The sequence below is a fragment of the Euleptes europaea genome, chromosome 21, assembly GCF_029931775.1.
Source record: "Euleptes europaea isolate rEulEur1 chromosome 21, rEulEur1.hap1, whole genome shotgun sequence".
Lineage (NCBI taxonomy): Eukaryota > Metazoa > Chordata > Lepidosauria > Squamata > Sphaerodactylidae > Euleptes > Euleptes europaea.
Genome location: NC_079332.1, coordinates 19,332,163 through 19,354,750, shown reverse-complemented (window position 1 = coordinate 19,354,750; position 22,588 = coordinate 19,332,163). Strand labels below are relative to the sequence as shown.

Here is a 22,588-nt window from a genome sequence, read left to right as displayed (position 1 = left end):
GCTTTCAACATGGACTAGGCAACTGCGGAGGATCGAGAGGTCCCTCCATGGCTACTGGGCACTGGCGACTACAGGGAACCAGGGGAAAAAGGGACAAAGTACCAGGGGTCCGGAACAATAATTTAAAAAGAAACAAAAATTGCCAAAGTAAATATAATTCAAAAGTTTACAAAAAGTGAAAATACAACAAATTATTGTGATTCACAAAATTGGATTGTTGCACCACAATAGATCAAAAACTCTGCCAATCTCACGTCATGGAGGAGCGGTCCCTCAATGGGCATGGTGGCTAAAGGGAATCGCCACATCAAGAGGCAGTAAACCCCTGGATACCAGGGGAACATCAGGAGGCAGCCTCGGCCTCCGTGCCCTGTGGCTGGCCCACCAGGGCAGCTGGTTGGCCACTGTGGGAGACGGGATGCTGGACTAGATGGACCCTCACTGGTCTGATCCTGCAGGGCTCTTCTGAGGTTCCGTGCAAATTAAAAACTGCAGAGTCTCTTGGGCACCTGTTGTCCTTGAGGTGCCAGCAGCACACCACCTGCATTTTTGTGTGTGACTACAGACTAATCTGGCTCCCTCTCTGGCACTACTGTTGATCTGAACACACTTCCAACCACCTTCTACTTCACCTGGCCAAATCTCATCCCATCAACGAGGAATGCACACTTCCTGGTGTCCTCCGCCCCCCCCCCAAGAGCTCTGCTAGTGCTTTGCATGCGGCCCCTTCTCACTAAGGGCCTTAGTTTCAGTTTCCCTCTGCACAGCTGGCGAGGAGGAGCCGGATGCCCCCAGCGGCAAGGAAGGAGAGGAGTTGTCTGATCACTCTCAGCTCCCTCCAGTCCCCTGTTCTGCTTTATGCAGAGAGAGAACACTCTCCGGTGCCAGGCAGGCCTTTGCCAAGCAGATATGGCCTGCTCCAGATATTTGCACATCTGGAATTGGTCCCCCCCCCCGAGTTATTTCCCATCTGGCTGTGCTTTGACTCTGGCCAGCCTGCCCTGCCGAGCTAGTGGCCGGTGCCTCGAGGAAGACTCCACAACTGGCAGCAGAGTTGTTCATCGCATCAAGGCGACCTCCCTGGAAACGGCAGGATGTGCTGGATGAGATTAGGTGAAGCCGACAGCTGCTCCCTTTGTGCCCTGAATGTTTTGCTCGCTTGGAAGGATGGCTTTTGGCACGCTCGCTTGGAAGAAAAGGCGGCCTTCCGCTTCCGGAATGACTCCGTCTTCCACTGAGAGCTGGGTGCGCAGGAGAGGATCATGAGGGGCCGCAAAGTGGCGGGCACTGTGCTCTTGCCAGGCTGGTGCTAGGCAGGAAAACCCTCTGCTGAGATCCGAAGGGAGCAGAGAAGGGGGCTGAGTGGGAAGAATGGGCAATTGAGCCAGGATACAGCTGACCCTCCTCGGATCAGGACCAACCCAGAACCGGGGCAAGGCTGTGCAGAGCAAAAGCAGGCCGCTGAGTGGGATCGCCACCTTATTGCCCAGGCATATTTATATTTCCTTCTTTTATACCCTGCCTTCTTTCCAATGGAAACCCAAAGTGGCGTGCTTTGTTCTCCTCCCCTCCACTTTATCTTCACAACAACCCTGTGAGGTAGGTTAGGCTGAGAGCGTGTGACTTGTCCAAGGTCCTTTAGCGAGCTTCTGCAGTACTGGTGGGGATTTGAATGTGGGTCTCCCAGAGACTAGTCCAGTACTTTTAACCGCCACACCACACCGGCATAGCGAAAGGCAGAGCAGAGCCCGGCTTCTGCCCGGATAAACTTGACGGAACGAAGGCTGGGTGGGGCCGAGGGCAGATGCCCGCTCACTGGGAAACGCGCCACCAGCTCCACACTCACAGGGACGCCAAGCCCACCACGAGCCTGCTGGGAGCTCAAGAGGGGCCTCGCATGGCACCGCTGCAGCCTCTCCAAAGGGTGGGGTCCCTTCTGCCGGCACCCCCAGCCACAGGGCAGCGTGCATTTCTGGTTGCCCAGGTCCGGCTCAGCTTCTTTGCTCCCTGAGACGAGCCCTCCAAGTCAGGCTGGGCGCTGCTACAGGGCCCCATGCTTCAGCTCTGTGTCTGACAAACTCACATCCAAATGTCGGGTCACAGTAAAATCCCGCTGTGTGTGTGTGCTTCTGCATGTTCTGTCCCAAATAGGATAATAGAAATGGCAGCACCATTTTTCAAGTGGGGAGCAGGGCGCTTAATCTTGGGGGGGGGGCAGCCTGACCAGTCCTGTGCCCCGTGTGCCCGAGGGCTGAAGGGATATGGAAGAGAGGCTCCCTCGCCCATCCAGCCACAATGCAGGGCAGGGCAGGGTGCCCCAGAGCTACAGAGAATAGTATTTGTGAGTGCAATACAATCTGAAAATTACCTCTTTGCATCATGCAAAATTAACATGTAGAATTCACTGCTAGATTTCTACTTATGTTCTTGGCTCAAGATTGCTCAGATAGCTTGCAAACAACTTAATGGAGCCAGAGGTCTCTATCGGTAGCTGCGACAGTCAAATGGAACCTCCATATTCAGGGGCAGTCTCTTCTTGAATGTCAGCAGCAAAGGAGGATAGGCTTTGGCCTCTATGTCCTGCTCACAGACCAACTGGGGGCGCCTGGCCATTGGGGAACAGGGTGCTGGATGAGGCGGGCCCTTGACCACTCTCAGCACCGCTTCTCTGATGTTCTCGATGGCCACTGGCCGTTTTCCAGAGCCAGGGTGGTGTAGTGGTTAAGAGTGTCAGACTAGTATCTGGGAGACCTGGGTTCAAATCCCCACTCGTGCCATGGAAGCTCACTGGGTGACCTTGGATCGGTCACTCATCCTAACCTCCTTCACAGGGCTGTTGTAAGGATAAAATGAAGGAAAGAAGAATGACAAGCTGCTTTGGGTCCCCATTAGGGGAAGAAAGACAGGGATAAACAAATTAGATAAACACATTCCCTCCCAATCCCTGAGGAGAGTTTTAGCAACCCCAGAAAATGCCCTCCGAAATCCATGCAGAAGATGCAGATGGGGGAGCGAGGGAAAAGAAAAGCTTAGTTTAGTTCTGATGAGCAAAATGGGATTTGGGAGGGGGCAAGAGAGGTGGGGGGAGAATGACATAGGAACATAAGAAAAGCCCTGCTGGATGAGACCCAGGCCCATCAAGTCCAGCAGCCTGTTCACACAGTGGCCAACCAGGTGCCTCTAGGAAGCCACTAACAAGAGTGCAGCAGCACCATCCTGCCTGTGTTCCACCGCACCCAAAATAATAGGCATGCTCCTCTGATACTGCAGAGAATAGGTGTGCATCATGGATAGCCCTCTCCTTCATGAACATGTCCGCTCCCCTCTTAAAGCCTTCCAAGTTGGCAGCCATCATCACATCCTGGGGCAGGGAGTTCCACAATTTAACTATGCATTGCGTGAAGAAATACTTCCTTTTGTCTGTGTTGAATCTCTCACCCTCCAGCTTGAGCAGATGACCCCGTGTTCTGGTATTATGAGAGAGGGAGAAAAACTTCTCCCTGTCCCCTGATGGGACTTCTGGCCTTGCTGCATCCCCAAGCCAGAGGCAGTCAAGGGTCGGAGAGATTCAGAGCGAAGGACGCCCCCGCCCCTGCCGCACAGGCTTCCTTGGCGAACGCACCTCTTCCCTTTGGGATCCCAAACGCCCCCGCCCCACCCATCCCCAGCAAGGGCGCTGTGGAAGTGAGCAACGCAGAGGAAGCCTCGAGAACCCACTAGCGGCTGAGGAAGTCCACCGCAGCCTCCCCAAAGCCAGATTCAGGCAAGGGAGGCCAGAGCAGAAACCCTCATTCTCACCAGGCGGCCCCTTTCAGCGTCTTCTTAGACACGTGTGGGCACTCTAACCTGGGCTCAAGACACTGGCCCAGAACCAGTTCGGGGAAAATTAAGCTTTGTGTCGGGGGAAATCTCCTCCCACCTCCACAGCCTTGGCTAGCTTGAAAAACTGACACACGCACCAACGAGGGTGAGCTCACTGTGGTTTTGGGATGCTTACCTGAATAGTCTGTGAGCGAGCTCAAAGTGCCTCTAATCAGCGACCAGTAACCAGATCTTTGGAGCCTTGTGGCAGTACTGCAGTCCAAGCTCTGCTCACGACCTGAGTTCGATCCCGACGGAAGTCGGTTTCAGGTAGCCGGCTCAAGGTTGACTCAGCCTTCCATCCTTCCGAGGTCGGTGAAATGAGTACCAAGCTTGCTGGGGGTCAAGGAAAGACGACTGGGGAAGGCACTGGCAAACCACCCCGTAAACAAAGTCTGTCTAGGAAACATCGGGATGTGACATCACCCCATGGGCAGGAATGACCCGGTGCTTGCACAGGGGACCTTTACCTTCATTTAACCAGATCTTTGCCAAGGCAAGGTTTAGAATTTATTGAGGGAATGTGGGAATTGAAAGGGTAACACAATGGATGGGTTCAGAAGTTACTTGAGAGGAGAGATGGGGAAAGAGAGCCAAGTTTCTGGAAATTCTGCAACAGGGAAGAGCCAAAAGGAGGAGGAGGCAGCGGGGGGGGGGTTAACAAAGGAGAAAAGGGAGCTTTTAAAGAGAAACGGAATGGACCGAGAAGGCATTTACCTATCCTCAGTCTGCTGTACTGGTAGTGGTCTGTGTAGGCAATCCAGAGATTCGGTGTAGGGGGCAGACAGTGTTGTGTGGCAATAAAATATCCCAAGGTCCCAGAGAGCAAAAACAGAGCTGGCGGCCTCTGTGCCAGCGGAGGGGTGAGGGGGGCACAACTTTGGCTCCCAGAACTGTGACACTTACAAAAGAATCCACGGTGAGAATCAGTGGGTCTCCTGACTTTGACTGAGTAAGGAATTGGGGACTTCCCAGAAAGGTAACAGCAGGTGACCGGTGGGCAAAAGGGCTGGCTGGGTGGAGACATCTCCACGAGGTCAGCAGGAGCAATTGGGCCCACCTAGGAACTGGATTTTGCGCCCAGGAAGACTTCCATTTGCTGATGCCATTACCTTGACAGACTGAGGTGGGTGCCTGGCTCTGCAAGCCCCAGTGACGCTGGGCAGACATGCAGAGATCTTCCCAGCAAATCAGTTTCCCACCCAAGGTTTTGGCCACTCGTGAGCATAGCTTGAGGAGACCCTGAACTCGAGAGCTGCACCCAGGAAGGAGGATCTCTTGGGTCATGTGGGAGTACGGTAAACTCTACTTGTGGGGCAGCCACTGAAAACCAGGCCACTCCACGCCCTCTTGGCTGAGGGAGACCCTCTGGAAGGGCCTTTGGCTCCACACCCTGAGAAAGTGACTGTTCAGGCTGAGGGAGCCCCCCCCCCCCAGGCACGCATACATGGTGGCATTTAGAATCAAAGAATCATAGAGTGGGAAGGGACCACCTGGGTCATCTAGTCCAACCCCCTGCACAGCGCAGGAAATTCATAACTACCTCCCCCCCCACACCCCCAGTGACCCCTACTCCATGCCCAGAAGATGGCCAAGGTGCCCTCCCTCTCCTGGTCTACCTAAGGTCATAGAATCAGCCGTGCTGACAGATGGTCATCTAACCTCTGCTTGAAAACCTCCAGGAAAGGAAAGCCCATCACCTCCTGAGGAAGCCTGTTCCACTGAGGAACCGCTCTAACTGTTAGGAAGTTCTTCCTAATGCCTAGCCGGAAACTCTTTTAATGTAATTTCAACCCGTTGGTTCTGGTCCGACCTTCTGGGGCAACAGAAAACAACTCATAAGAACATAAGAAAGGCCCTGCTGGATGAGACCCAGGCCCATCAAGTCCAGCAGTCTGTTCACACAGTGGCCAACCAGATGCCTCCAGGAAGCCACAAACAAGATGACCGCAGCATTCTCCTGCCTGTGTTCCACAGCACCTAAGATAATAGGCATGCTCCTCTGATCCTGGAGAGAATAGGTATGCAGCATGACTAGTATCCATTTTAACTAATAGCCATGAACTCTCCTCCATGAATATGTCCACTCCCCTCTTAAAGCCGTCCAAGCTGGCAGCCATCACCACATCCTGGGGCAGGGAGTTCCACCATTTAACTATGTGTTGTGTGAAAAAATACTTCCTTTTATCTGTTTTGAATCTCTCACCCTCCAGCTTTAGCAGATGACCCCGCGTTCTAGTACTATGGGAGAGGGAGAAAAGCTTCTCCCTGTCCACTCTCTCCAAACCATGCATAATTTTATAGACCTCTATCATGTCTCCCCTCAGCCGCCTTCTTTCCAAGCTAAACAGCCCTAAGCGTCTTAACCGCTCCCCATAGGACAGTTGCTCTAGTCCCCTAATCATTTTGGTTGCTCTTTTCTGCACCTTCTCAAGCTCTGTAATATCCTTTTTTGAGGTGTGATGACCAGAACTGTACACAGTATTCCAAGTGTGGTCTCACCATAGATTTGTACAAGGGCAGGATGATATCAGCAGTTTTATTCTCTATTCCTCGTCTAATTACGGCCAGCATGGAATTTGCCTTTTGTACTGCAGCCGCACACTGGGTTGACATCTTCATCGAGCTATCCACTACCACCCCAAGATCCCTTTCTTTGTCTGTTGCTGACAGCACAGATCCCATCAGTGTATATGTGAAGTTGGGATTTTTTGCTCCAATATGCATCACTTTACACTTACTCACTTTGAATCTCGTTTGCCATTTTAATGCCCATTCTTCCAGTACGCAGAGATCCTTCTGGAGCTCTTCACAGTCTGATTCTGTTTTAACCACCCTAAATAATTTGGTGTCATTTGCAAACTTGGCTACTTCACTGTTTAACCCCAACTCCAGGTCATTGATGAACAGGTTGAAAAGCAGTGGTCCCAGCAGTGGAAATGCTGGGCTGTGCCAGCCAAGCGAGGAGGGGGGGGGGGTTCAGCAGCTTGCCTCCCTCCCTCCACCAGGGCATACTCCCCAGTTGGGTGCCTGTTGACTCTGCCTCCGGCACCTTCTTAGAACCCATCTTCCATGTTGTCAACCGTGAGCCCCCTCCTCCTTTTCTCTCTCTGGCTTCCAAGGGAGTTTTGGGTCTCCCAGCAAGCCGGAGCGACTCCCCCTGCCTGAAGGGGGAAGGGCAGCGTCCCTCCTTGGGGGCCCTGGAGCCGCCCCGGGGCCAGCAAGCGCCCGCCCAAGGCCCTGCGGTGGCCGGCCCGCTCGACTGGCAGCCCCGGGGCGGCAGAGCCCGGCTGGACGGCTCCCTGGGGCGGGGGCGGCGGCGGGGCCTGGGGAGGGGTCGAGCCGCTCCCCTGCGCAGGCTCTTCCCGGTCCGCGGCGGCCCCCCCTCCTCCGCCGGGCGGCCAGCGAGGGCGGCTCCCGCTTGGGCCCGGTTCAGGAATGCATCTCCGCCCCGGGCCTCCCGCGGGGCCGCCGCGCTCCCGGCCCCCGCCTCCGGAAGGAGCCGCGGCCCCCGCGGGGCTGGAGCGGCGGGCGGCGTCTGGCCCGGCAGGGCCCCCCGTGGCAGGAGGCTCCCCGCGCCCGGGTGCGCCGGGCCGCCCCCCGCCCCCCCCGGACAAAGGGGTCGCCCCCCTCCGTGCCCCCGCCGAGGGCACGCATGCGCGCCCCTCTCCCCGAGGCCGGCCGCGAGCCCGACGGGGGTTGGCGCGCCCCGCTGCTGCTGCTGCTGCTGCTGCTGCTGCTGCTACGGGCAAGGCCCCCTCCCTCCCTCTTTCGCTCGCCCCCCGCCCGCCCCGCCCTGGGAACCCAGGAGTCTGGCCCTGGCCCCGCCCACCGGGGCCCCCCACGGCAGCCGCAGCAGCCTCGGGGGACGCGCAGCCAGCCCCGCCCGCCCGGGGAGGGGAGGGGGGACGCGGCGGCGGCGGCGGCGGCGGACCCCCGGGCTGCACCCCCGCTCTGCCGTCTTGGCCCGCCCCGGCCCGGCCCGGCCCAGGAAGGGGGCGGGCAGGGGTCGGGCGCCGCCCCTGGCCGGCGGGCGGGGGGCGAGCATCGGGCGCCGCCTCCCAGCTCCGGCCCTGCAGAAGGGCTCCGGCGGAGGCCGCGCGGGTGGCGGCGGCGGGCGGCGGGCGGCGGGCGGCGGAGGGCGCTGTCCCGCGGAGCCGCGAGCGCGCAGGCCGACCAGGGCGCCGTCCCGAGCAGGCAGGCGGGCAGGCGGGCAGGCGGGTGGGCGATCGCCGCGCTCGGCAGCCCCTCCGCGCCCCAGCCGGCGCCCCTCGGCGGCCCTTCCCCGCCCGCTCGCCCGCGCTCCGGGGCGCAGATGCGGCGCTGCGGAGGGGCGCCCCGTGGGAGCCGCTGGGGCCGGCCGACCCCCGCCGCGCCCCCGCCGCTCTGAGCAGCCGGTCCGCCCGCCCGCCCGCCCGCCCGCCCGCCCGGGGGGAAGAAGCAGCAGCAGCAGGACAGCCCGCCCCGCCGCCCCGGTAAGGACTGCGCCGGGCGGCCGCCCCCCCCCGCCGCCGCCTACCCTCCCCCCCCCCTCAAGAGGGCAAGAGGCCGCCCCCTCGGCCTGCCCCCTTCCGCTCGGCGGGGGGTTCCTGGGACGCGCGGAGAGCCATGCCCGGAACGGCCGGGCGGGGGGGGGGGTGACGCTTTCTTTCCCTCGCCTGGACGCGCTTTTTATCCAGCCCCCACTTCCCCCCCCCGAAAGACGGGCCTCTGAGCATGTGCAGAGCGCCCGCGGCTCAGCCGCCCCAGGCTGGAGGCGGGGCTTCCAGGCGGGCCTGAGCCCTCCGGGGGGGGCCCCGAGATTTCCCGGGCCAGAGCCCTCGGCTGCACGTCTGAACGGGCAGGGTCCTGACTCGGGGCTCTTCCGCGCCCCAGTCCCGGCCTAGGTGCCCGAGAGGGGTCCCGTGCAGCTCGGCCGCCTCCCTGGACCCCTCTCCGGCTGAACCCCGACCGGCAGCGCTCCGCCGCCGCCCCCGCGGGGCCCTGAGCTGTGCGCGCGTCATGGCGCGGGGTGGGCGGCCGCGGAGAAGCGCAGCCGGGCGGGGGGGGGTGGCGCGTCCTCTCCACACCAGCCTGCTCGCAAGCGCGCTTTGCACGGGGAGGATTAACGTGTGGAGCGGCCCTCCAGGGGCTGGCGGCTCGCTCCGGGAAGGCTCGACCTTAGGGCGCTGCCCCCTTCCACCGCCAGAGGGCGCTGTGCCCGCCTCCCGGCAGTGTGTGTGTGTGTGGGTGGGTGGGTGTGTGTGTGGAGTGGGGGGGGGGTTCCTGTGAAGCGCAGCCCCTCCCCATCTGCTCTGGAGAGGAAAGCCCAGCTGGCACCTGAAGGCCGGAGGTCTGAGCTTGTGGGGAGGCGGGCTGCCGCGCCCCTCTCCCGGCTGCAGTCCTTTGGCGGCTGGAAGGGAGAAGAGAAATGCCTTCTCTCCTCTCCCCTGACCTTTGCGCCTCCCTTGTGGTGGAGCAGCCCTGGGGCCCCTCCCGCCGTTCATCTGTGCAGCCCCCCCCCCCCACTTGCCCAGGCAGAACTGGGCAGATTTAGCCATGCTGAGGAGGGGGGGCAACAAATAGGCATGCGCTGGGGGTGCCAGACAGACACATCAGGGAAAGGGGCCGTTTGGATTCCCGGGGCCCGTGCATGCGTCTGGCGGCTGCCTCCGAGCGCTGATGCCCGGCTCCCGTGAGCCATGGAGCTTAACGGGTGCACCTCCCTCCCCTTCCCCATAAAGGTCTGTCATCCCTCTTCAGAGCCTGGTGGCCATGGCCCCCTCTGGGGGCTGGGAATTCCATCCCTTCATTGTGAGAAAGGAGAGCTTCCTGCTTCTTTGGACCCCCCAGCATCATCATCCCACAGACCCTGTGCGCTGCCTCCCCCCTTCCTAAGCTGAAAATCATCCAGCCTGTCCCAGCTGCAAGGCCTCCACTGTGGGTGGGTAGGGGGCACGAGACGGGTTCAGAGTTTTTCTCGTGCCCGTTTCTGCCGTTGCTTGCCTTGCAGAGAGCGAGTTGCAGGTGTGGCTACTGCCATGGAATGAAAGTTGGAGCTAAGCCGCTATGGGTCGTGGTGACCTCAGGCACTGGCAAGGTGGAGATAGATGCCAACGCTATCTTTCGCCAGGGAGTCCAGCCCCGGCTCTGCAGACTCCTGCACGCCTCGGGTACCCCTGGGGGATAAGCTGGCTGCCTCTCTTGGTACGCTCTCAGGCAGGGCCTTGATGTGACTTCTGGGTTGCCCCGGCACTCTGCCAGCGGCAGCTTTGGCCTTCCCAGGGCTGAACTGAGCCGCTTGTTGACAGTCTGCAGAAAAGAGGATGTCTCTGTTTCTATAACAAAGAGAAAAACACTCCAAGGGATGCCCACTGCTGACTTCCAAGACACTTTTTTTGGGGGGGGGGAGGGAAGACAGGGGTTTCCCAGCCCCCCCTCCCTGCTAGGCCCAGCAGCCTGCTGCTTCCTGTCCTCCTAGGGCTGGGCGGCTTTTGGGAGAGCCCTCTGGGGGGCCGTCTTGTCCTCTGCACCCTGTGGGGCACTCCCCCCCATGGGCCACCCACAAATCTCCAGTGTGACTGTTGGGAGGGAGGGTCCCCGGAGCTCCAGCATCATCTGAGATCAGCCTCCATTCAAACTGTGGGAGAGGCAGCGTGGTGTAGTGGTTAAGAGCAGTGGTTTGGAGCGGTGGACTCTGATCTGGAGAACCGGTATGGTTTCTCCACTCCTACACATGAAGCCAGCTGGGTGACATTAGGCAAGTCACAGCTCTCTCAGCCCCACCTCCCTCACAGGGTGTCTGTTGTGGGAAGGGGGTGATTGTAAGCCGGTTTGAGTCTCCCTTAAGTGGTAGAGAAAGTCGGCATATAAACACCAACTCTTCTTCTTCTTTGTTCACCAGAGGCTTTCCCCAAACATTTTTTTTGGGGGGGGGCCAACCCCAAGTCCCTTCCGCCCTCTTGCTGGAGGAGAGCCAGTGCTGCCTCAGCTGCCATATGCTGGAGTGACTAGGGGGTGTGTGGCCAAGATCTGGGCAGCGGGTGGGCCTGGGGCTTCCACGGCCCCTCAATGCCCCCCTTCCTGACCAGCCTGGGGCAAACAATCAGCCCTGTGCCTTCAGGTCTGTCCCCCCCCCCCCGTCGTCGTCGTCCCTGCTATTTCTGGCTGGCTCAGTCTCCCAGCTGCGCCTCTGCAGACAGTGTGGGGGCCTGCCTGGCACCCTCCCCTTGGCGTCTGCCCAGGTGGAATGCTTGGCATACCACTGGCTCATGGTGTCTAGAGGCGGAGCAAGAGTGGCCGGAGGGAGGGGGCAGTGCAGGTGCCGAGGGGCGGCCCAGTCATGCCTTCAGCGTCCAGCATGGTCCAGCCCTCCAATTGCTCCCTTCCAGGTGGCTGCCTGACGATGCCACTGCCCCCCCCAGACCCTCCGGAGGGCCCCTCTCCTGGGACCTGGCCATGAACCACAGCTTCCCTGCGGGTTCCTACTGTTCTCCTGGCCTCGGACCCCCCCTCTTGAGGAGCAGCTTCAGACTTTGCAGGGGCCGCTTGCCCAGATGTATGTTTTCCTTGTAAGAAATCCCCCCCAGCACCACCATGCTAGCCTGAGTACTGGGTGTGAAAAGAACTAGAGCAGCCCTGGAGAAGCAAGCGTGGGGGGTGGGGGCTTCTGAGCACCTAGGCTTGCCCCCCATATGCTAGCTGGACTGCAGGTGGTGGAATTGGTGTGTGTGTGTGTGTGTGTGTGTGAGGGTTGTGGCCTGGCAGCTGCAGCAACCCTGCCCTGCTCTCAGGGGCTTGAGTGTGGGCAGAGACAGAGGGCGGGGTCAGTAGACTGCTGCAGGGGTCAACACAGGCAGGGCAGGAAGGGGGCGCTGCCTCCCGAGGAGAGGGGGCAGGGGGCCTCCCCCAGATGACCTCTGCAGAGTGTCACCATCCCTTTAGCCACCGTGGCATCTATTTGGGGCCAAAGTCTGGTTTGGCTGCTGCTGGTTTTTGGGGATACCTTTAGAGTGGAAGCAGAAGACGGCCCCCTAACACAAGCTCCCCCCCCCCCCCGCCTTCAGGTCTGAAATATCCCCTCCCTTCCCCCAAACCTGGCAGTGGTGATGGAAGCTGCCTGCTTTGGGAGGGGGCAAGTCTTCTCCCCCTCTCCTGGCAAACCGGCTGGGACGGTGTCAGGCCTAGCACCGGTGCCCGGAGACTGGCTGTCTGTCCTTGGCTGTCCCCCCCAGGTACCTTCATAGGGCTTCCCCCCCCCCAACCAAGCACTGCTCTCCATCCCTGTCGTGGAGGAAGCGGAGGGGCCATCTCGATTTCAGCCTGGCCCCAGTGTCGCATCGCAGTGCCCCAGGTCAATGCCACCAGGGCCCATGAGGGGGTGGCAGGGCCCTGTAGGGGTGGGAGGGACTAGACTGACGGGGGGGGGGGAGAGAGAGGAGCCTCTTTAGCTGGACTGGAGCTGAAGCCCTGCAGCCACCCAACCGCAGCTGTGCGCAGGAGCGGGCGATGCCCTCCCTTGCCCAGCAGGAACCCCGGGGAGGGGGTGGCAGTTGGCAGGCGGGCTGGGCATCCCGTGGCCTGAGAGTGCCCCCTGTCTGGGTCAGCGGAGGAAGGAAGGCGGGGGGGGGGGTGGGGGGTTCCTTGGGCCTGGGGCTTTCCAGCACCCCCTCCCCCAATGGGCTCATCTCTAGGGGAAGCCCCCCCCCGGGCTCTTGGGGGGAGCCCACTTCCGCGGGCCCGAGGAGGCCTCTTTCTCCCCCCTCCCAACCCGGGGGGGCCGGGGGCTGGGCGAGGCGGCTCTTCCGGCCCGCGTGGCCAGGAATGCTGCGCTCGGGGCCCAGTTTGGTTTGGCAGCCGCGGCCGCCCAGGCAGCGCCGCTTCCCCGCCCGCCCCCCCCCCCGCCCCAGCCAGCCAGCCAGCCAGCCGGCCGGCCCCACCCAGGCGGGCTCCCGGGAGGGGCGCAGGAATCCGGCGGGAGGGGGCCACGCCAGCCCGCTTCCTGCCCCCGGGGGCTGGGGAGGGGGGGAGCTGGCACGCGGGGAGGGGGGCGGGCCGGCGGGCGGGCGGAGGCGCCGCTGGCGCGGGCCCGTGGGGGGGGGTCTGCCCCCTCCGGCGAGGCTCCGGCCGCCTTCTGGTGGGAAGCGCTCCGTCCGGGGCGGGGCGGCTGGCCCTGGCCGGGGAGCGGCGGCACACCCCACCTAGCCGCTGCCCCCCCTCCCCAGCTCAGCGCCTCCTGGAGGGGCGGGGGCGCTGGCAAAGGGGGGGAGGGAATCCACCGCGGGAGGGGAGGAGGGGCAGCGCCGCTTTTGTGTCCTTTGAGGACAGACGGGGAGGGTTGGGGGGGGCGGATTTGCTGCAGAGGGAAAGCCGAGCGGGCCTCTCAATGCAAAAGTCACCCGCGGACCCCCCCCAGCTGCTGCCTGGCTCCAGGGGATGCGCCCCCTCCCCACCGAGCAGGGTCCCCTGCGCCCCCCCCCCCCCGCAAGGTGCAGCCGTCTGGGCTGCCTGGTCCGAGCCCAGCGCCTGCTGCGATGGCTGGAGGGGGGAGACGGCGGGACCCCTCTGCCCACCACCCTGCAGGGACGCCCCCACCCCCCAAACGCCCGTTCGGGGGACCCCGTGGGGCGACCTCCCCCCGCCCTGCGCCTGATGGATGCCTGGCGGCCACCCCCCGCCCTTCCTGCCTAGCGCCCCCCGCCTTGCCCCGCGGCAGAGGGTCGCCTGCCTCCCCCTCCGAGGGCGAAGCCCGACGAGGCCCCCTGGCCCTGGCGGCCAGCGGTGGGGGGGGGGCGGTGGGCAGCGTGCCAGCCCGCAGGCCCCTGTGCGCCGGCCCGGCCCCACGCGCGGCGCGGCGCTTCTGCATTCCAGCGGCGCTGAGCCGTGGCCGGCGGGCGGGGCGGGCGGGGAGAAGCAGGAGCCGTCCTGCTCCAGCCGGGCCGGGCCGGGGCGGGCAGGCCGGTGGCGGCCGGGGCCCGGCCGGGTGGCAGGCCTCGCTTCCGGCCGCCTGCCCCCATTCACACGCCTCTGGGCCGCCGCTGCGGGCGATCGGGCGGGGAGGCGCTCCCCTCCCTCTGGCCTCTGCCCTGCGGGGCTGCGAACTGGGAGTCCGGAGGAAGACTCTCCCCAGCTTGCTGGGTGACCTGGGGCCAGGCCTGCACGCTCAGCCTAACCTGCCTGGCAGGGTCGTTGTGAGGAAAAAAGGGAGGGGAGCCACTTGAGCCACTTTGGGGGGGGGGAGAGGGGGAATGATGGCAATAAAAATGCACCAATAAAAAGAAAAGGACCCAGCCCAGTGGTGTGCGCATGTGGACACCTGTCTGAACGAGCCCCCCACTTTGTTTTCCGCTGCAGCCCCCACCCGGATGTTTCATAGGCCCCTCCTCAGCACGGCCCTCTTCCGCCAATTCCTGGGCATTTGGGGGAGGGCGTGGTTTGGGGAGGGGCCACAGCAGGGTAGAATGCCACAGAGACGCCCCCCTCCGAAGCAGCCCATTTCCTCCAGGGGGACTGGTCTCGGGTAATGCTGGGAGCTCTCCAGGGCGTACCTGGAGGTTGGCAACCCTACTTTAAGGGAGCCCTTCCCAGACGTATCCCCTGCCCAGCAAACGGTCCTGAAGGGAAATGCTTGCGGGGGGGGGGGGTCTGTTTTCTTGCACCCTCTGGGTTCAGAAGACTTTGGGGGGGGGGGAGAACAGGCAGCTGCATTGTAGGGGAAGCCAGCTGTGCAGGGATGGCTGCTGCTCCCTGATTGGCCAGTTTTGGTGGGCTGCAGCCCACCTCCCAGAGGGCAAGTGGGGCAGAGAAAGGGCACAGGTGGGGTTCCCAATGGACAGGCGTCTTCAGCCCCTGCTGCCGGCTGGAGGGACCTGCAGTCGACTCCTCCCTTGCCATGGGGGGGGGCAGCTCCCTCCTTCCTGCCTGCCTCTTTCGGGATTTGCCCCCCCTCTCTAGCATCCTCTCTCAGTGTGAGGTCTGTGCCTTGGGGAGAATCTCCCTCTGCCGCTGATTCTGCCTCCTCTTTCTCCGTCTCCCCCCTCCTTTGGGACTGGGGTTGGTGGTGCCCCCCCCCCCGCTCCCAATAACTTGTACCGCACTTGGTGGGAGCCTGCCTTCATTATGCATGTATTGCTATGGCAATATAGTTCGTTGCTTGCCCAGTCTGGAAAGGCTAGTCGTCTTGTGGATCTGCTGCAGGCTGACCTTTCTTGTTTTAACAGATTTATAGGCCTGCCTGGCTGCCAACATTTGGGACTCAAGATGGGTAACAGCAAAGTTATAAATAGTCACCGTAAAACAATAACACTGAAGGCGGCAAAACCCCCAACCATTCCCCTTCCCTTCCAGATCATATCCCTGCCTTGAGACAGCCGCCCTCTTGGGAGCTCTTCTGAAACGCTGCTGTGACCGAGGGGGCTTTCCTTATTCTCCCAGGCAGGCTGTCCTGAGGCTGGGGAGCCACCACCGGAAAAGGCCCCGATCTGCCAGGCAGCATGTGATCCACTCCGAACCCTCAGTCAACCTCTAGGGGCAGGCCGTGCCCTTGGCCTGGGAAGCAGGCAGCTATGAGCATTCAGATGCATCCCTTGTGCACCCAACAGGTCTCCCCCTAGATGCCCTTGCCAGAAGGCAGGGAGGGCAGGCGGGCATGCTCCCAGCGGCATGTTGCTCCCTGGTCATTGACCGGGACACACAGGCGTGTTCCGAAGTCTTTGTCCCACCTGCCTGGGCAAGCGCAGCCGCTCAGGAGGAAGGCGGAGATGCTTCTGGCAGAGTGGGGCTGCTGCCCCAAAGGCCACGGAGCTAGAGGGCAGGTTGGCGTTTCCAGAGGTGTCAGTGGGGCTTGGCAGCCTACCTCTGCACACCCCACCTTTTGGCAGGCTCTGGGGGGCTAGGTGGGATCGGGGAGGGGAGAGCGAGGCAGGCCCTTCCGGAGCCTAGGGTCTGCCCCCCTTTTCCTTTGCAAAGCCAGGGGCACCAGGATAGGGGCAGAGTTTCTGCATGCGCCACCATGGGCCCAGTTGCACCACATAGGGATTGGGGCCCAAGCAAGGCCGCACAGCCGGAATGTCGTCACACCTGCACAGCACGCACACACGCCCCCCCCCCGGTGCTGCAAGATCACCTGTGTGCGCCCAGTCCTGGCCACCACATGGATGGGCGGCACAGCATTGCCAGGGAGGTGGGCATGGGGGGATCAGAAGTGGATTTAGCTGGCCTTCGTGATGCCCAGGGGTGCAGCGAGGGGGTCCGGCTGCCTGACCCGCTCTGCTTTCTGCTCCTCCGTCAGGTTGGGCACGGCCTCCTCCCTGCTCCCCCCCCAACTGACCGGAGCGTCCCGTCCCTCGCTCTGCACCATGCACTCCCTGGACGAACCCCTCGACCTGAAGCTGAGCATCTCCACGCTCCGGGCCGCGAGGGAGAAAAGAGACAAGGAGCTGGGCGTCACGAAGCGCCGAGGCCTGCGCCAGGAGCTCCCGGCCCTGGAGGATGGCCCCGCTGCGCCCAGCCCGGGCTCCCCCCCTGACGGTTAGTGCAGGGCCCAGGCAGGGAGGGAGGGGGCCGGGGTGGAGGGCACCAATTCTTTGGGTGAGGCAGGCACAGATCTGTGCCTCTGGCTGGCCCTGGGGATTGTGGGAGGGGGTGCCTCACTGGGCAGCGGCTGCCAAGTGCTCTCTGCTTCCTCCCCCCCCCCCGCCCCATAATGCCTCTGTCTCCCTGCAGGCCTCCTGCCACACTCCAAAGGACAGGATGGCTTCTCCTCGCCCCCCACCGTCGACCTGAGCCTGTCCCCTCCTCCTTCGGGCCTGGACTCCCCCAGCGGCAGCACCTCCCTCTCCCCAGACAGGCCGAGCAGCGGGGAGCTGGTGAGCGCCTCCACCCTCCGAGTGAGTGGCGCAGCCCTCTCGTGGCTGCGTGTGCGGGGGGGGGGCTGTTGGGGGGGGGACAAGGAGTGGGCCGAGGGTCCAGAGGAAAGCCAGGCGGACTGAGGCCTGGCGACAGCCTGGGAGGGAGGGGGGGCTGCCAGACTCCATGATGGAAGGAAAGGGGGGGACCAAACCCATAGAATCATAGAGTTGGAAGGGACCACCAGGGCCATCAAGTCCAACCCCCCGCACAATGCAGGAAATTCACAACTACCTCCCCCCTCCACACACCCAGTGACCAGAAGATGGCCAGGATGCCCTTCCTCTCATCATCTGCCTGCCTAAGGTCACAGAATCGTGTACAAAGGGCAGGGATTTCTTCTGGCATTGATGGGCTGGGCTTTTTCAACTTATTTCTGTTGCCTCCCTTTGTACCTTGCCTTTCCCCCTGCTGGGAGACCCAAAGTGACTCACAGCATTCCACGCTCCTCCAATTTAACATCCCTGCTGAGCGTGCGCAACCGGCCCAAGGTCACCAGCAAGTGGGGATTCGAACCTGCGTCTCCAAGATCCTAGTTTGGCGCCCTTAATCACTACACGCCTCGCTGTCTGTCTGGAGTGGTCCAGGGACTCCCGGTGGAGATCTGCGCTCTCCCTCTCCCCCCACCTCACACACACACACACACACACAGGGTGCAAAGTACTTTAAAAATGCTGCTGTGCTCTTTGCTACAACGTGCCTGCAAGGTAGGGCCATAATGACCTGCTCTGCTCCCCCTGCTCAGGAGCTCCAGTCTCTGCGCTACATCGAAGGGCTGCACCGTTCCTTCCAGTTCTTCCTGCCCCTGAGTTCCGGGGGTTCGCTGCACCTGCCCACCTCGGCTTTCCTGAGCCCTCCCAAGGAGAAGCGGCTCTCCTCAGCCCTCCCCCTGCAGAAGCAGCTGGTGTGCCGATGGGCCAAGGTGAGCGATGGCCAGGGGCATCGGCCTGTGCCAGCGCCGGGCACACAGAGCCCTGGCCAACCTGTGGGGCTGCCTCCCACGTGCCCCACAAGCCACACAATGCCCCCTGTCCTCTTCCCCCCCACCCACAGTGCAACCAGCTCTTCGATCTGCTGCAAGACCTCGTGGACCACGTCAACGACTTCCACGTCAAGCCTGAGAAGGACGCCGGCTACTGCTGCCACTGGGAGGGGTGTGCGCGCCATGGCCGGGGCTTCAACGCCAGGTGAGCCTCCCCTTCTCAGGGGCCGTCGCCATGCCGCTGCCAAGGTGTGCCCGGAGAGGTGGGCTGCTGGTGGCCCGTGCCGCTGCTGGCGTGGCGTTTGGCTAGAGGGGTGGATGGAGCGGAGGGAGAGCCGGGGTCATGGCCCACTTGGCCATAAAGCCATGTCACCTCGCAGGGTTGTTGTAAGAATGAAAGGGGGGTCCCTGCCAAGCACACCTGCCAAGCAGGTGTGGGTCTTTCCCCCAGACCCACACCTGCTCCTTCGCAGTCCTGCCTCCCTCGTTACCCCCACCCCCAGTCTTCAGGCACCCTCCAGCAGCCAGGACATCACCAGGGAGCTGCCAAGACCTCCCGGGTTTCCCTGCTTCCTTTCCTCCCTCCCTCCCTCCTCTCTAGCACTCCACCCTACATGGCACCCTTTATGGCCACTGTAGTGGCCCCTCCTGCCTGGGGAAGGCTTGCTGTGTCTGGGAAGGAAGCACGGTGGCCTCCTGCTGACCCACCCGTTACTTACATGGGCCACACTCAATCCGGCTCCTTCACATCAAGCCAGAGAAGCGCTCCTGCCCGCCTCGGGTGACCTGTGCGTGGGGGCAGGAGGCTGAGAGTTGCTCCCTGACCTGGTTGGCCCAGGCGAGCCTGATCTCAGGTCTCAGAGGCTAAGCGGGGTCGGCCCTGGCTAGTATTTGGAAGGGAGACCTCCAAGGATCACCAGGATCGCTATGTGGAGGCAAGTCAATGGCAAACCACCTCTGAACGCATCTTGCCTTGAAAACCCTGGTGGGGGGTCTCCATAAGTCAGCTGTGACTTGACGGGGGGGGGGGCAAAAAAGGAGGAGCCGGCCAGACGTTTCTTCCTCTGTTTTGGAGGCGGCTCTTTGGCCGTCCTCTGGGCGAAAGAAGGCCGGCCAGAGCGGACCCACGGGAAGGGCAGTGGCTCCTTATTCTTCCCCTCCCGCAGGTACAAGATGCTGATCCACATCCGCACCCACACCAATGAGAAGCCGCACCGCTGCCCCACCTGCAACAAGAGCTTCTCCCGGCTGGAAAACCTCAAGATCCACAACCGCTCCCACACGGGTGAGTGGGCGGCAGGGGAGATCTCAGCATCTCCTGAGCTCTTCATTCTTTGCGCACCGTCGCAAGAAAGGCAGCCCCCTATCCACCTCGCCTTTGAGCTCTGGCATCCTGCCAGCATGCGCACACTTTGTTGGGATTGCAAGAGAGGAGAGCTTTTATCGGTCTGCCAGTTGGTTCCCTTTGGTGCCGCTTCAGGAGATGCCATTCGGTGCTTGTGGGGACTGCAAAGCATTGGCTGCCCTTAGGCAAAAGGTGGCATGAGTGGGGGTGGGGTGGGGGAGTTCCCAGTGCTCCCACTTGCTGAATCTCTCCATGGTGCTATCCCCCCCCCCCCCAGTCAGTCGCCTGACACCAGCATGGTGTAGTGAAGAGCGGTGGTTTGGAGTTGGGGTTGGTTTCCCCACTCCTACACATGAAGCCAGCTGGGTGACCTTGGGCTAGTCACAGCTTTGTTAGAGCTCTCTCAGCCCCACCTATCTCCCAGGGTGTCTGTTGTGGGGAGGGGAAGGTGATTGTAAGCCGGCTTCCTTAAGTGGCGGAGAAAGTCGGCATATAAAAACCAGCTCCTCCTCTTCCTCTTCTTCTTCCTCTTCCCCCCTGCCAGCCACCGTGGCTGGGAGAGTCCCGGCTGCTTCCAAAGCTCCTTCTTGTAATCAGCGTGGTGTGCTTGGAGACAACCCCGGCGTAACGAGAGATTCCCTCCCGCATCCTATTAAAGGACCTGCACTAAACTCTTTTAAAGGCTTTTGCCTGTGCACAGTTCTCCAGGATTTAGCTATTAAAAGGAGATTAATAACTTTTAATTGTGATAGTACAAAAAAGGGGGTGGGTTCAGTTCTCTGAACTATTAACCGGCAAACCAGACAGAACACCTGTAAGAGACTTTTATCATTTTACTGAGAAAACAAAAGATTCTTTTTATTGAGCAAGACAGAAAAATACAGGCGTGAAAAAGCCAGCCCTACAACTACTGTGAAGCTAAATGCTAAAATGATCAAAGTTCCTGGCATTGCTTAATTGTATTATAGCAGGTAATAGTTTTAAAAGCAAACCAGCTTTTGTCTCACTGCTTTTAGGGGTTATCGAAAAGCCCAGGTTACCTCACCTGGGTCTCCTTCTGAGACTCCCACCCAGAGAAATCTGAATTGCTTGCCACAGGAGTGCATATCTGTAGAAAAATTATCAGTTTTATCTTTCTTTAAATCTGTTCTAGCATAATCGTGTGGTTATTTATCTAGACAACTGATTGGTTCATAACTAAATATGAGATAATCAACATAAGTGCAAATTAGCTAATCGGCAGGCGCACGTGAATTACATCCGATACAGCAAGATACGAAGTCCAGTCTCAACTGTTAACCCCTGTTAAAAAGCAATTAGTCTAATTTTTCTGTGACTGTTTCAATTAACTGTCCAAGATGAAAGCCGCTCTAAGCAAATACGGTTCATTGAGGGTTGAAAAGTGCTTGAACTCTGTTAACTTGCAAACTCCGCAAGAACAAAGTAGCGACAGTGTAGCTACCACGCCAGTATCAAGTAGCCAGGCGGGGAGTCCCAGAGTGGTACAAGACCCCCATACACCCTGGCAGGGCTGGGATCCTGCCCCCCACGTTCTCTTCTCACATGTCTGTGCGTTCCCCCCCCCCTGTAGGCGAGAAGCCCTATGTCTGCCCCTACGAGGGCTGCAGCAAGCGCTACTCCAACTCGAGCGACCGCTTCAAGCACACGCGCACCCACTACGTGGACAAGCCCTACTTCTGCAAGATGCCCGGCTGCCACAAGCGCTACACGGACCCCAGCTCCTTGCGCAAGCACATCAAGGCCCACGGGCACTTCATCTCCCAGGAGCAACAGGAGCTTCTCCAGCTGCCGGCCCCCGCCAAGGCCCACCCCGCCGGTGCCGCCGACCTGCCCTACATCAGCGGGGCGCAGCTGGTCATCCCCAACCCCGCTGCCCTCTTTGGGAGCCACGGTCTGCCGCTGCCCCTGACGCCCACCCCACTGGACCTCAGCACCTTCGCCTGCGGGGGAATTGGGGGGGCCTCTCTGCCCAGCCTGCCTGGGCCCATGATGGCGCCCCTGAACTTGGCCAAGAACCCGCTGCTCTCCTCCCCCTTTGCTGCCAGCGGCCTGGGACTGCCCGTCGTTTCTTTCCTGGCCGGGGCCGCCAAGGCTGGCTCCGAGAGGGGCTCCCGGGGCAGCGGCCCCCGACCGGCCAAGGGCGGCTGCCCGCAGGGCCCCGAGAGCTGCAAGGAGGCCAACGAACGGGCCAAGCTGGCCAGGCGGCGGCCGCCTCCTCCAGAAAACCTCTCACGGCTTCCGGGGGGCGTCTTGGACCTGTCAACGGGTGTGAACTCCGGGGGGAGTGCTGACCCCCTGCCCCCAGGCTGGGTGGTCATCCCAACCGGCTCCGTTCTCCTGAAGCAAGCCGTGGTGAACTGACGCAGGCGGGAGGGACTTTGGGCTGCCCTGGGAGGACTAGCGCTGGGGCAGAGGGCTGCCATCGCCCCACCTGCGGGGCTCACGTTCTGACTCATGATGGTGCGGGGGAGGGGGGGCGGAGGAAGAGGGACCACTGCTCTTCCGTGGAGCATCTCTGTGCCTTGAAGCTCACAAGAAAAGGTGCACCATCTTGGGCCAGAAGGTTGTCTTTACGCCCTCTTGTCTGGCATCATGCCCTCACTGATGCCCCCCCCAGGGCACCTTCCGCACGCCCACCCTTTGGTTTCTTACGAAGGAAGAGCCTGGCTCTTCCGAGAAAAGCAATAAGGCCACCACCTTGACTGACCCCATCCCCAGGAACTGGGGGATGGTTGACCCGGGGGGGGGGGCAGCGGCTTCCCCCCCACAACAACCTCAACTCCTCCCCAGTGCAGGGCTTGGCACACTTCCTGCTTCAGCTTGCCATTTATCATGGGCGGGGGCACTTTGCAAAACCCTGGTGGGGAGTTCAGCCATCTCTGCCTCTATTCATACTTCTCTAGTCAGGGAGAAAAGGCAGGCCTGGATCCAAGCCCCCCCCCCCCTCGTTCACACTCCTCCATTAGCTTTGGTAGGCAAATGCTCTTGTCAGGAGTCTGGTCTCTCCATCCGCACCTGCCCTCGGCCAGGGCATGAGTATGTGTGTGCAGGGGGGGTGCCAATCCGCTGCCCTGCCCAGACACAGAACCACTTTGGATCGGAGCTGCTGTCACCCCCCCTGCTTTCAAGCGCCCCCCCACTCCCTCTGCCCTCCCCGACAAGGCATGCCAAGGAGGCACGCTGCACACCGGACCCCTTCCCCTGACGTGGAGGAAATGAAATAGTCACTTCCCCCTAGCTGTAGGTTTTTTGAATTAAAGCTGCAAAGCAACAGGCAGAGAGAAGGGGGGGGGGGGAAGCCAGCAAATAAAAGTGGTTTTGAGCCCTCCCTGCACTCAGTGGCCTGCCCCTTTTGCATCCATGAGCCCACCCCACACCAGGACGGGTCACAAGCAAGAAAATACTTGCAGTGCTTGAAAGTTGCCAATTGCTGGGCTGGCAAGCCGGGGCCGGCGCCCTGTAGCTCAGCAATGCATGCTGGGACCACAAGAAGG

The 22,588-nt window shown here is 61.3% G+C and overlaps 2 protein-coding genes across 2 annotated transcripts; both read left to right on the top strand.

The window, feature by feature from the left end:
* The first annotated feature begins 3,510 nt into the window (after window positions 1-3,510).
* On the top strand, window positions 3,511-8,251 carry LOC130492484 (basic proline-rich protein-like). The gene is made up of 3 exons (XM_056866234.1): window positions 3,511-3,684; window positions 6,984-7,559; window positions 7,712-8,251. The coding sequence occupies exons 1-3, from the start codon at window positions 3,511-3,513 to the stop codon at window positions 8,249-8,251; spliced, it is 1,290 nt and encodes a 429-aa protein (XP_056722212.1).
* Window positions 8,252-16,196: 7,945 nt separating this feature from the next.
* GLIS2 (GLIS family zinc finger 2) lies at window positions 16,197-21,455 on the top strand. Its single transcript, XM_056866276.1, has 6 exons — window positions 16,197-16,368; window positions 16,564-16,727; window positions 17,492-17,668; window positions 17,800-17,933; window positions 18,895-19,013; window positions 20,665-21,455. Exons 1-6 carry the CDS (start codon window positions 16,197-16,199, stop codon window positions 21,453-21,455), a joined length of 1,557 nt encoding a protein of 518 aa, XP_056722254.1.
* The last annotated feature ends 1,133 nt before the right edge of the window (window positions 21,456-22,588 follow it).

Coding starts and splice junctions, on each gene's coding strand:
- LOC130492484 (XM_056866234.1), top strand. CDS start 3,511: ATGGGACTTCTGGCCTTGCTGCATCCCCAAGCCAGAGGCAGTCAAGGG. Junction 3,685..6,983: donor CCAGCAAGGGCGCTGTGGAA/GTGAGCAACGCA, acceptor CTGGCTTCCAAG/GGAGTTTTGGGTCTCCCAGC. Junction 7,560..7,711: donor CGGCCGCGAGCCCGACGGGG/GTTGGCGCGCCC, acceptor CCCCCACGGCAG/CCGCAGCAGCCTCGGGGGAC.
- GLIS2 (XM_056866276.1), top strand. CDS start 16,197: ATGCACTCCCTGGACGAACCCCTCGACCTGAAGCTGAGCATCTCCACG. Junction 16,369..16,563: donor CCCGGGCTCCCCCCCTGACG/GTTAGTGCAGGG, acceptor GTCTCCCTGCAG/GCCTCCTGCCACACTCCAAA. Junction 16,728..17,491: donor TGAGCGCCTCCACCCTCCGA/GTGAGTGGCGCA, acceptor CCCCCTGCTCAG/GAGCTCCAGTCTCTGCGCTA.